General features: G+C 41.1%; 2 protein-coding genes across 7 annotated transcripts; one reads left to right on the top strand and one right to left on the bottom strand.

Moving 5' to 3' along the window:
* Positions 1-822: 822 nt before the first annotated feature.
* Positions 823-10,001, top strand: LOC147322678 (transcription factor 7-like 1-B). Of its 6 annotated transcripts, XM_086307153.1 has the most exons (8): positions 825-967; positions 1,889-1,939; positions 3,468-3,621; positions 5,159-5,370; positions 7,840-7,936; positions 8,106-8,262; positions 8,398-8,505; positions 9,194-10,001. In XM_086307153.1, the coding sequence occupies exons 4-8, from the start codon at positions 5,346-5,348 to the stop codon at positions 9,224-9,226; spliced, it is 420 nt and encodes a 139-aa protein (XP_086163279.1). In that variant the 5' UTR covers positions 825-967; positions 1,889-1,939; positions 3,468-3,621; positions 5,159-5,345; the 3' UTR covers positions 9,227-10,001. The 6 variants fall into 6 exon arrangements, with proteins under 6 accessions (XP_086163277.1, XP_086163279.1, XP_086163278.1 ...); XM_086307152.1 differs by lacking the exon at positions 3,468-3,621 and having other exon boundaries at positions 827-967; XM_086307151.1 differs by lacking the exons at positions 1,889-1,939; positions 3,468-3,621 and having other exon boundaries at positions 823-967.
* On the bottom strand, positions 2,717-6,979 carry LOC147322679 (serine/threonine-protein kinase pim-1-like). The gene is made up of 9 exons (XM_086307079.1): positions 6,766-6,979; positions 6,115-6,357; positions 5,828-5,980; positions 5,612-5,706; positions 5,427-5,474; positions 5,105-5,323; positions 3,908-4,088; positions 3,651-3,821; positions 2,717-3,561 (listed from the first exon to the last, which is right to left on the bottom strand). Exons 1-9 carry the CDS (start codon positions 6,824-6,826, stop codon positions 3,470-3,472), a joined length of 1,263 nt encoding a protein of 420 aa, XP_086163205.1. The 5' UTR covers positions 6,827-6,979; the 3' UTR covers positions 2,717-3,469.
* Positions 10,002-12,508: the final 2,507 nt, after the last annotated feature.

Raw genomic sequence — 12,508 nt, forward strand, 5'->3', positions numbered from 1 at the left:
ATGCGGACGCTGCACCGGTCCGTCGTGGTGAAGAGGGAGCTGAGTGTAAAAGCGAAGCTCTCAATTTACCGGTCGATCTACGTCCCTACCCTCACCTATGGCCTTTACATGACTAACGTCCCCTCTTCTCCCTACCTCACATTAGCCCCCATCTTTCTTCCAGGTGGAAAAGACCCGTCACCTTCTGGGAGTGGCGGCTCCCGTGGGAACAGCTCCCACCACCAAGTCCCTGAGTGAGTCTCTGTCCCCCAGCGTGAGCTCCAGCACTCTGTCCACGTCCACCTCCGCCTCCTCGCAGATCTCCAGCACCACCTTTGAAAGCGTGAGAAGGAGCTGGCCACCAAGGTGAGAAAAACGTGGGCTTAGTGGGCGTTCTTGTTGCTGCCTTCTTCCTTCTCTGCTCGGTCTTGTTCCTGTTGTGTTGTAGTGCCTGCGCCTTCTGACACACACCTTCAATACTGAATACAAGCAGCTGGTGAACAGCATCAGTGACTGCAAGGTGAGAAATAATACAAAGAAATAAAAAAATAGCCTTTCTGTGTCACATCAGGGAGTTCCTATATTGACGTCTACCTCATCCTGCTGTTGTTTCACTTCAGCTTTCTCTCATCTCACCGATCGGACGTGATCCATCCGTGACGAGCTTCAGCAGTGCCACCCTCACCCCTTCCTCTACCTGCCCCTCTCTCTCGGACTCGCGCTGTGGCTCCATGGGCCAGAAGTAAACATATTTTTAGGAACATTGACCTCGATCTGCAAACGGTTATTGACAGGTTATCCATTTGATTCTAACTTGGTGTGATTTGTGTTAAAGGACCCCTGAGAACAGCTCACGTGCCTCCAGTCCCTCCTGCTCAGACTGTGAAAACTTCCCGATGGTTCCCACTCTGGAGACCTCCTACCTTGCGCGGGCTGCAAAGAACGAGTTCCTGAACTTGGTGCCTGATATTGAAGAAATGCGACCAGGGTGAGTAATGCCATATTAACCCAAATACTGTCACTATGACATGTGTCTCACAGACCAAATGTAAGTCGACACTCATGTTCTCTAGTTCAAGCGGAAATGATGTGGATCGATTCAAATTCCTGAGCCTGGATGATTTCAGCTGGAAACAAACCAACTCTGCTTCTTCCTCAGATAATTCAATTCAATTTTATTTATATAGCGCCAAATCACAACAAAAGTCACCTCAAGGCGCTTCATAGATACAGAGAAAAACCCAACAATCATATGACCCCCTATGAGCAAGCACTTTGGCGACAGTGGGAAGGAAAAACTCCCCTTTAACTGGAAGAAACCTCCAGCAGAACCAGGCTCAGGGAGGGGCGGGACCATCTTCTGCGACCGGTTGGGGTGAGAGAAGGAAGATGGGATAAAGACATGCTGTGGAAGAGAGACAGAGGTTAATAACAGATATGATTCAATGCAGAGAGGTCTATTAATACATAGTGAGTGAGAAAGGTGACTGGAAAGGAAAAACTCAATGCATCATGGGAATCCCCGGCAGCCTACGTCGATTGCAGCATAACTAAGGGAGGATTCAGGGTCACCTGGTCCAGCCCTAACTATATGCTTTAGCAAAAAGGAAAGTTTTAAGCCTAATCTTAAAAGTAGAGATAGTGTCTGTCTCCTGAATCCAAACTGGAAGCTGGTTCCACAGAAGAGGGGCCTGAAAACTGAAGGCTCTCCCTCCCATTCTACTTTTAAATACTCTAGGAACAACAAGTAGGCCTGCAGAGCGAGAGCGAAGTGCTCTAATAGGGTGATATGGTACTACAAGGTCATTAAGATAAGATGGGGCCTGATTATTTAAGACCTTGTATGTGAGGAGCAGGATTTTGAATTCAATTCTGGATTTAACAGGAGAAATCTGCTCTCTCTTTCTAGTCCCTGTCAGGACTCTTGCTGCAGCATTTTGGATCAGCTGAAGGCTTTTCAGTGAGTTTTTTGGACATCCTGATAATAATGAATTACAGTCGTCCAGCCTGGAAGTAATAAATGGTAAATGCCCTGTATTTATATAGCGCTTTACTAGTCCCTAAGGACCCCAAAGCGCTTTACATATCCAGTCATCCACCCATTCACACACACATTCACACAATAAATGCATGAACTAGTTTTTCAGCGTCACTCTGAGACAGGATATTTCTAATTTTAGAGATGTTGCGCAAATGGAAGAACGCAGTCTTACATATTTGTTTAATATGTGCGTTGAAGGACATGTCCTGGTCAAAAATGACTCCAAGGTTCCTCACAGCGTTACTGGAGGCCAAGGTAATGCCATCCAGAGTAAGAATCTGGTTAGATACCATATTTCTAAACTTTTCAGGGACGAGTACAATAACCTCAGTTTGATCTGAATTAAGAAGCAGAAAGTTAGCGGCCATCCAGGTCTTTAAGTCTTTAAGACATTCCTGCAGTGTAACTCATTGGTGTGTGTTATCTGGCTTCATGGACAGATAGAGCTGGGTGTCATCTGCATAGCAGTGAAAATTTATGCTATGTCTTCTAATGATGCTGCCTAGGGGAAACATGTATAATGTAAACAGAATTGGTCCTAGCACTGAACCCTGTGGAACTCTATAATTAACCTCAGTGTGTGAAGAGGACTCTCCATTTACATGCACAAATTGGAGTCTATTAGATAGATATGTCACAAACCAAACTGTACACTGGTAAACTGTTACAATAAAAAAGACCGTAATTTTCTTTACTCTTCTTTATTTATGTAACTTTTGTTTTCACTGGCAATTTAGTATTAGGTTAGGACAAAAAACAAATTAGGAAGGTTAAAGACAGAACATTACTAGATTGTGGTTTTAATTAAAATGTAGCCTTTGACAATGCTGAACACATGAGAAGCTACTTTAAGGCATATCACCCAATTTGTAATATTGCTAAACATTTCTTAAGGCAGACGAGTCATGCTGGCTGGGTCAGTGTCATTTTTGTTGTAATTGATGTCTGGTTTGTTCTGTTCCCTAGTGATGGGTAGGGATGGGTACCAGTATCCGGTGTTCTGACATAATCCTTGAAATAGTAATAACACAGTATCCTCAGCAAAGATGAATTAAACAAGTTTTATTTTAATGGAAGTTTACTTCAAGTCTTCAGATTTTTACTGTCTTTTATTTGATTACTTTAAAGTATATGATTACATTAGAGTAATTAAATAAAGACAGTTTTGATGGAGCTCCTGAGCCAGCCCAAGCTCTCTATGAAGACGAGGAAAAACTCCCCTGGGGGGGCCAGACTGACGGGAAGAAACCTCGGGAAAGCCCATTCAAAGAGAGATCCCCTTTCCTGGGATGGCTGGGGGGGGTTACAGGAATTCCAAAACACTGAAATTTAAAGTGGGCCAATTAAAAAAAATTATTTCCTGAAAAAAAGAAAGGTAATTCATACATCACACATAAATGATAACGTCTGAATTGTGTGTGTGTGTGTTTGTGTGTGTGTGTGATAGGCTTATCTCAGCCAAGTGTGATGCTGTAGCTCCTCCAGCGTCGGCCGCGTCTCCGGGACTTTGGTTAAACACGCGTCCAAGAAATCCCGGCAGTCTGGAAAGAAAGGAAAGAGAAAAAACATGAAGATGATAGTTCCAGTGGTCCAAGCCATCAGTCAGTCTTGAAGTGTGACGTTTTCTTACTTTTGGACAGATGTCTTTTGAATTTCAGGCGCTTTTTGAGGAAGCTCGTGGTGTTAAAGTCCCCGGCATGAAGCGCTTCGTACAGAACCACTCCCATTTGCCATACCGTGGTGGGTCCACACCTGTAGCAACTGCGCCCGTACCACTCGGGAGGGGAGTAAATTTCTGTACCTAATAAACAGACACAATTGCAATTTCTTCTAAAACAAAAGGCGAAAATTGTGACATCTGTGAAGAGCAAGAGCAGAATATGTTACCATAGAAGACGCGGTACTGCGACTGCTCCTTAACAAAGCAGCTCAGTCCAAAGTCGATGATACGAACACGCGGTACATCTGAGCCGGTCTCAATTAGAATGTTCTCACTCTTGATGTCCCGGTGAAAGATGTGTTTATCCTCCAGGTGCTTCGCAGCATCAACCAGCTGCTTCAGAATGACCTGGAAATAGAGCAGGGCGATATGACCAAAAATATTTATCACGATATACATTTGAAAAGTTGCGATAACGATATAACTGACGATATAACTGACACTAGACAAAATACTTTACAACGCCACAACTTTATTAGTGCAAAAAACCCCATAAATGTATTTTCACTTAAACAAGCAGCTGTTTTTTTTATGTGCATTAAAGTTATATAAAAATGTAACAGTGCAAATGCAAATTCCTCGCTGACAGTTTAACCAAAAGGCATTTCCAGTGGAAATTGGCCGACATATCCTCAGCATAACCATGTAAAATATCCACAAAGCTTAAAAAGAGGTTATACACACACAATACGGTAATATCACGTTGAGGTGCAGTACGTATCACTCCGCGAGGCGCCTGCCTACGATAGCCGTAATGCTCCGACAATCCATCGAGCGGTGCGGCTTTGTAGCTTAGCAAAGTCGCCGTGTACATAAAATCGTTTTGAGGTCAGTAAACACAACCAGAATTCATACATAAGGCACACGGGATTATAAGGGGCACTGTCGAGTTTCAGAAAAATCAAAGGATTGATTTTAAGTGTGCCGTATTTTCCAAACAACACGGTAATAACGGCGGCCCGCTAGCATGCGCTACCAAAAATCGTGCTTTGTTGTGTATCTGACGGACGAAAGCTAAACCAGTTCCACACCACTAAAGTTGCAGCATTTTTACAAACCAGTTCTGGTTCATCCGTTTCATTCAACGATCCACTTTTGCTCTTCTCTTTCTGCGTCACCGCCATCTGCGTATGTAAACATAGGCACTGCGCATGCGCGTTTTACCTATTCTAGCGCGATATTTCATTTTCCTATCGTTGCCCAAAATTACACCGGTATTACCGTGAATGGTATGATATAGCCCAGCCCTACCTGGAAACGATGAAAAAGACAATAATCAATCAATGGGTTAATGTTTCTCTAATACTCTGTGCTTTGATTGAATGATGTACAGTCTAAGACTCTTCTAAGGCAAGTCAACTTGCCTTGGCCTTGTCCTCTGGCAAAAATCCTCCATTTTCTTCTATGTATTTATCCAGGTCCACAGCGGGGACAGGTCTCTCCATCACCAGGATCAGCTCTCTGCCAAAGTCAAACCACTCCAACAGAGACACTGGGGCTGATGTTTCCACTGATCCATCTGCTTCAGCTGCAAGCTTCAGCATGATGGCAACTTCCACTGACACATTCTTCCCGTTATCATCCTGAAATATTTCAACAAAGTGGATGATGAGGCACAGACGTTCCACAGGTGAACGCTGCATGCAATCCACTAATGTAAAAACAATTCAAGTCTTGCACATTTACCTTCACTTTGCAGTACACTTTCCCCTTTGGGATGTGTTTGATGGCCACCTAAAAGACACAGGGCATTGATGAGCATTTCCTCAGTATGACATCATTAAAGGTGTAAAACAGCATACATCTCAGCTTACGATATTATCCCTTATCTGCATTACTGCCTGTCTTACTACCACCATCTGAACACTTACTGGTAAATGATCCTTTATGCGGTAGCCAGCAAACACTGCTCCACAGCCTCCTTCTCCAAGCCGGTGCTCCTCCACGTATCTTGCTTGGAAGTCACCTAAACAGACAAACACAAATTGGGTTTTACTACAGCTGTCACACAAATTACTCTCTGCTGTACCCTAAATGTTCATTTTGCTCTTCACCTGAATATAAAAGCTAAGCTGCTTGCTACTTACGTTTCTGTTCAGCCACTGACTTTTTGGCAACGGTTTTGGTTTTGTCCTGGTCCACGTTCTTTTTCTTAGGTGGGTCCCTGGTGTCTCCCGCAGCTTTCCTTTTGCCAGCCTTTTTGTTTTTACTGCAGCTCTCTGAAATCTCTATGCTGCAGTCTGCAGATGTGGAAAACACCAAAAGCACATCAGCTTATTAGATAATAGACACAAATATCTCCCAAACACTAATATCTTCAAACTAGCAACCAGATGTACACTTAATCTACCCCTCACTCAACTAATTAGCCTACCTTTACCAGTGTCCAACCAGGAAGATGCCTGCCCCTTGTCACCGCTCACATGCTCAAGAAGTTTACGCTTTTTTGCTGTATTGGTTGTCCCCGCTTCATCTTGTTGGACCTTTCGCTTGACTCCCCCGACCACATGAGCATCTGAGCTGGTGGAAGGACCAGCCTGCTCAGTGACCCTCCTTCTTTTTATGGGGGTCGTTTTTTCAGGACTGGCCTTTCTTTTAGCCATCCTGCTCTTACAATCTATAAACAACAACAACACATTAGTGAAAAAGAGCGCTCGACATCAGGACTAGAAGGATTTTGATGTCATTGAATTTTAAATTAGTATTGCTTACAATATAATAACAAGTTTATCCTTTTGATAAAAAACACACCAAAACGAGTCCATACCAGGTCTACTAAGTCTAGATACTGATGACACTTGTTGCTCTGTTTTCACTGCTCAGTCCAAGAATAAACTTGTCACATTATTTTACCAAAAGACAAAGTGCCCCAGTAACCTTTCTTTGATTAGACATGTTGCACTCAGGTTAGTTTCAATCAAAACCAGGATTTAAATCCTCTAAAAATGAATCATTTTATACACAGAGCCTCAACATTGTTAGAAATGTACATTCTGTTATTTAGGGGATTTTATTTTTTACTTACTTTGATCTCCTGGATCTTTCTTATCTGCCTCAGTCGTAACTTTTCTTGTTTCCTTTTTCATCTTAATTTTTAAAATAGAAAATGTCACCTTAATGAGTGAATAGTCCTTCAAATGTCTGGATGCTTGACTTTTCTAACTAAGCTGTATAAGTCAGTTCTGTAAGTGAGCTTTAAAAGTAAACTCCGGAGTCTATGGCAACACAACATTAGAACCTTGCCTTTTAGTGACATCACTAAAAGGCAAGTAGTTTAAAGAAAAACACTCTGGCATTTCATATAATTCAGTAATTTCACATTAAACTTTCTTTCATTATCCTTTCATTATTTGTTTAAAGACTTGATGTGTGGATGCTACTATGAAGACTTCTAGTTGAGCAAACACTAATAAACACTGACTAGTTTATCTGAGATAAAATATAACACTTTTTTATTAAGTCAGTGTTAACTCTGTTTTTTTCTGTTAGGATCATTCAATAGTATCAGAAGAGAAAAGAAAAGTATGTTTTGTTTTGTTTTTTTTCTTCAAGATCTGTTCACATGTACTTAGCAAGAGTGAGTACACAGCGTTAAAAAATGGTACTTAGTGTAGTGAGGAAGGCGAAAAGCAAAGAGAGCATATGAAGGTAATATTGAAGAAGGCGCAGTTTTGAAGTGGTGAAAGGCAAAGGCATGAGTGCAAGCGTAATAAAAGGTAATAGGAGAGATGTCGAGCAGGCGGAGGACTTGGCTGGAGCAGGAAAAGGCAAAAGGGGAAACGCGAGTGCACGTCTGAAACTTCTTCACTGTCAGTGAATCCTAATTCTTAAGACTAACTAAGAAGAATAAATCTATGTATGAATGTCGTTTTGAGCACATCTCCTCTTTCTACTGATCAATTCTTCCACCTAGTGGATAGATGATAGTATTGCAGCTTGTCTCGTCACCTGTTGTGTGTTTTGTGTGCTCCAGAACCTGCGTCCTGTTGGAGTACTGTACGTAAAACACACAAACACTGGAGTGAACACAGCTGCTGAACATCTCTATATTCATAACTTCTTCCTGTTATCTCATATCTGTCTCCCTTCATCTGTGTAGGAACGGTGTACAGATGTATGAGTATGTCACTCCTGCTCCTCCACCTAACACCTCCACTCCAAACTAAGTTTGCTCTGCTGCTTTGGTTCACTGATCTGCAAGTATCTGTCATTTGTTTGCAGATGTCTGCAGGAATTATTGTAATGATCCATTAATGGTGCCTGATTTCATTCAGTTTTACAGCTTGTCTCGTGTTTTTGAACTGCTTCCCTCACAGTTGTACACAGTGCTAACATGTGCTCTTACTCTGTGTTTTATTCCTGAAGAAAAAGAAAGTGCCCAGCCCAGCAGGATGAAGATGGGCCATACGTCAAGAAGCCTCCAAATGCCTTCATGCTCTATCTCAAAGAGCAGAGGCCAAAGGTCATTGCTGAACTCAACATCCCTGGAAATGCAGCCGTAAATGCAGTGGTGGGACAGAGAGTAAGTGTGTAACTCTGCATACATTTATGCATCTGTTAATGTTGTCTGCTCATGTTTTTGCATGTGTCCCAGCTGTCCTGTAGTTATGTGTAGTAGCAGTGCTCACAGTGTGTTCTTATGATCTTCTGTCCACAGTGGAAGTCGCTTTCAAACGACCAGAAAGCCAGATATTTCAAGCAGGCTGAAACAGAAAGACAGAATCATGCCAAAGAGCATCCAGCCTGGTCGACCAAAGAAAACTATGTATGTCCAACAATAATTTCATTATAGACGATTGGACCGATTTCAATTGAATTAAACTGTTACTCCTGTTATTTCAACATCTGTCTTTGTGTAAATAAATGAAAAAACAAACAAAAGATGCTTCTGTCATAAGTTACAGCAGGATGAAACAACCTTCATGTAGTTCTTGTTTTTAACACTGCAAACCTTCTTTAGTTCTTTTGTTTCCTTTCATATTCAGCACACATCTGTCAGTGTCCACTAACTGTCAGGGAAAAGCCAGATAAAAACACTGTGGGGTCTTTTGGGACACGTGCTCGTTGGGTTTACTCATAGATATCAGAAATGATCTGTTCTGTATTCAAAGGATACACGAAGGACGTTTGTATTAAATGCAATATAGCGACTGATCATATGCTGCTTTCTTTGGGGGCTTTTCACCACCATGTTACACAAATCCAGTTTCTAACTGAAAAGAAAATCCTTCACCATTTTCTAATCAAATTCCCTGGTTTCCCATGTCAGAGATGTCATGGCTGAAAGGATCATCGCATATTGAGCTCAAAGCTAAACTCTTGTGTAGGGCCTCTTTCCATGTTGTACCATTCATTTTAAAAAGTCCTGGTAACAAGAGACAGAGGTGACTTGATGTATTACAGTTACTTCCCAATTTACAGAAATGATGTGACTTCTGACATTTTCCTAGCAGGAAATGTGCTACTGTGGGACACTGAAAGAATAAACAGCAAGGCACGTTTTGTTTTAATAACTTTTCTTTACTTCATTTGTATGAACTAGGTTTACCTTACAAAATCTTATACTGTATATAATGTTTTATGTTTAATTCATGTCAATGTCAGCTCGTGTTTACTCGGGTGAGCAGTACCGGCCCACAAAGAGAATGCTCTTGGTGGGTTTATGTCAGATGAAGAAGATGAAGTGATGGTCAAAGAACATTTCAAAGCCCACACTGAGAAGTTGTTCAGAAAAAGAAGTTGAACCTGACCAAGATGAAATCCAAAATTGGGAATTAATTGTTTTATTGTATTATTTTTAATGTCACATATGGTGCTGTGTAATCCGTGTATGTATTATGTGTCTCTGCTGATGTGTTTCATGCCTCACTTTCATTTTACTGTAATTAGGCTAGTTTTAAGTTTCTTGAGTATTCTGATAAGGATACTGTGTAGTATGATTTGCAAATGAAGAGGAATCAATTAGTCTTAAATTAATTGACTAAGAGAAATGAAGCGTTGGAAGAATGTTATGTTGATGACTATGAGGTTTCTGGGGTTTATTCAATAGAGCAACAACTGTGTGGGATCTTTATACAAATTCTTATATTCTATTTAGAGCTTGCTTTAAAGTATGTTAGCAAAAAAACAGCGCACGCATTCATTTTCACGATTTTTGTTCTTCTTTAGTCATTGGGTCTTTTTAGGTGGTACCTCCAGGTACCACAAGGGGGAATGTGGTGGATTTTTGTGTGATATGTATAACTATACACTATATATCTATGTGCACTGAACATATATATTTTAACTTTCATGTAGAGTCTTAAGCACAAGACATTTTGCTTCACCATGTTTATTAAGGTGGTGCAGTAACAGGGCAGTTAATGCTGCTGAGAGTTCTCCTGCCTAACTCGCTCTCCAGCTAACTAACCTTCCCTAACGTCTTTCATGCAGCACATGTCTGTATCTATTTTTTCTACTCTTTTACAGAGCATCTTTTTGACTGTCTTGATTTTAATTGGATCTAAAAGGGTTGGATCTCCACATCGTTGGTGGAAGAAGATTATCAGGATGGCTTCAAAATTTGCGACTACAGCCCCTCTTCTGTGGAACCAGCTTCCAGTTTGGATTCGGGAGACAGACACTATCTCTACTTTCAAGATTAGGCTTAAAACTTTCCTCTTTGCTAAAGCATATAGTTAGGGCTGGACCAGGTGACCTTGAATCCTCCCTTAGTTATGCTGCAATAGACGTAGGCTGCCGGGGATTCCCATGATGCATTGAGTTTTTCCTTTCCAGTCACCTTTCTCACTCAGTATGAGTTAATAGACCTCTCTGCATTGAATCATATCTGTTATTAACCTCTGTCTCTCTTCCACAGCAGGTCTTTTATCCTGTTTTCCTTCTCTTACCCCAACCGGTTGCAGCAGATGGCCCCGCCCCTCCCTGAGCCTGGTTCTGCTGGAGGTTTCTTCCTGTTAAAAGGGAGTTTTTCCTTCCCACTGTCGCCCAAGGTGCTTGCTCATAGGGGGTCATATGATTGTTGGGTTTTTCTCTGTACCTATGAAGCGCCTTGAGGCGACTTTTGTTGTGATTTGGCGCTATATAAATAAAATTGAATTGAATTGAATTGTGTTAACTTGTGTAGTTACACAAGTTACACAGGCAGAATGCCGTGTGAACACTGTCTCCAGGTGGAAAACAGAATGAGCGATACACCTGCTGTCAGGCCTGCAGGGTTTCTCCCTGTGATGTTCTTCTCTGTCTTGTGGTTGACAATTTTTTTTTTTACTGGCACAAATAATTTGTGGGGCGTCTTATTGTGACACCTGATTGTTGTAGTATTTTTAAAATGGCTGTGCAAAAAAATAAAAATAAGAACCCCAGATGCATTGCCTGCATTTTTAGATGAATAGTTGTATATAACTTTATTATTTACAAAATTTTTGTTTAATTTTAATTTAAAAAAATTACCACTTATATTTGCATTTCAAGTTATGAAAATAATTTACTAAACATGTCTGTGGTTTTTATAGTAAAGAGAAAATATAACTACTACTAGGGTTTTATGTGTTTGTGTGATTTCAGACCAGTTGTTTTAATAACTGTAAATTTGGACGTGTGAGGTTGTGCTGAAAAGAATGATACCAAGAAAGACAAGGTAAAAAAAACAACAACAATCAAAAGCAGCCAAAAATGGCCAATTATATTTTGGACCTCAGAATATTGACCCAACAAATCATGAAAAATGAGGTTTCAATAATTGTTTGTGACAGTGCAGCTTTCTGGCAGTAGTAGTAGTCAGTACAATTTGATTTTTTTCTAACAAAAACAGTATGAAACTTAAGTTAGACTTGTGTTTGGAAATGAGCCCCCGCCCAGTGTTGTGTAGCTTTCTGGATTTTATACTTATTGGTTACATATTTATTTATTATACAGGCTATACAGTACACACATTTTATGTAACTGAAATGTTTAATTATGTGGGCTATAGAAAATAATTAAGTTATAGACCATATTTATATGAAACATATGCTTAATGTATATTAATCATAAGTAACACCTGCATATGTCTTTAAAACAAGGCTTTGATTTTGCCACCCCATTTGATTTCCATGCCAGCCTGGAAAAATTTCTCTAGATCCGCCCCTGGACCTGTCCTGGACCAGCAACACCAAATCAGTGACTAAAAGAGCTCAGCAGCGACTGCATTTTAAGAGACGACTGAAGAAGGTGCACATCCCCAAACCCATCTTTAATACTTTCTACAGAGGTACCATGCAGAGCATCCTAACCCGCTGCATCACAGTCTGGTATGAAAACTGTCATGCGTCCAATCGCAGAGCCCTCCAGAGGATTGTGTGGACCGCACAGCGTGTTATTGGCAGCTCTCTACCCAGTCTACAGGATATTTACACCTCACTGGGAAAGCCACTAGCATCATGGCTGACCCGCATCACCCTTCCCATCAACTGTTTACCACACTTCCCTCCAGAAGACGACTGCGTCATCAGGAGCAGGTCGGCAAGATTGTGCAATAGCATTTTCCCCCAAAGCAGTTTGGCTCCTGAACACCATGGTTCCCTCCTCTGCACTGAAAACTTCTCCACACACTTCTTGGACTACATAATACTCTCCTCTAATTATTATTACTATTATGATGTGAACATTTTGTGCACTTAAATCTTACTGTGCTAATGACCCCTGCATCAGCACCTTGTTTGGAATAGCAGTGGAGAAGACATAGATTCAATGCTGCAGACGTCTGAGCAAAGAAAGCTTCTAGAAGA

Source organism: Aulonocara sp. 'chitande type north' Nkhata Bay, linkage group LG9, assembly GCF_057382095.1.
Source record: "Aulonocara sp. 'chitande type north' Nkhata Bay isolate Kocher_YH1m ecotype deep benthic linkage group LG9, A_spYH_male_GT1.1, whole genome shotgun sequence".
Classification (NCBI taxonomy): domain Eukaryota; kingdom Metazoa; phylum Chordata; class Actinopteri; order Cichliformes; family Cichlidae; genus Aulonocara; species Aulonocara sp. 'chitande type north' Nkhata Bay.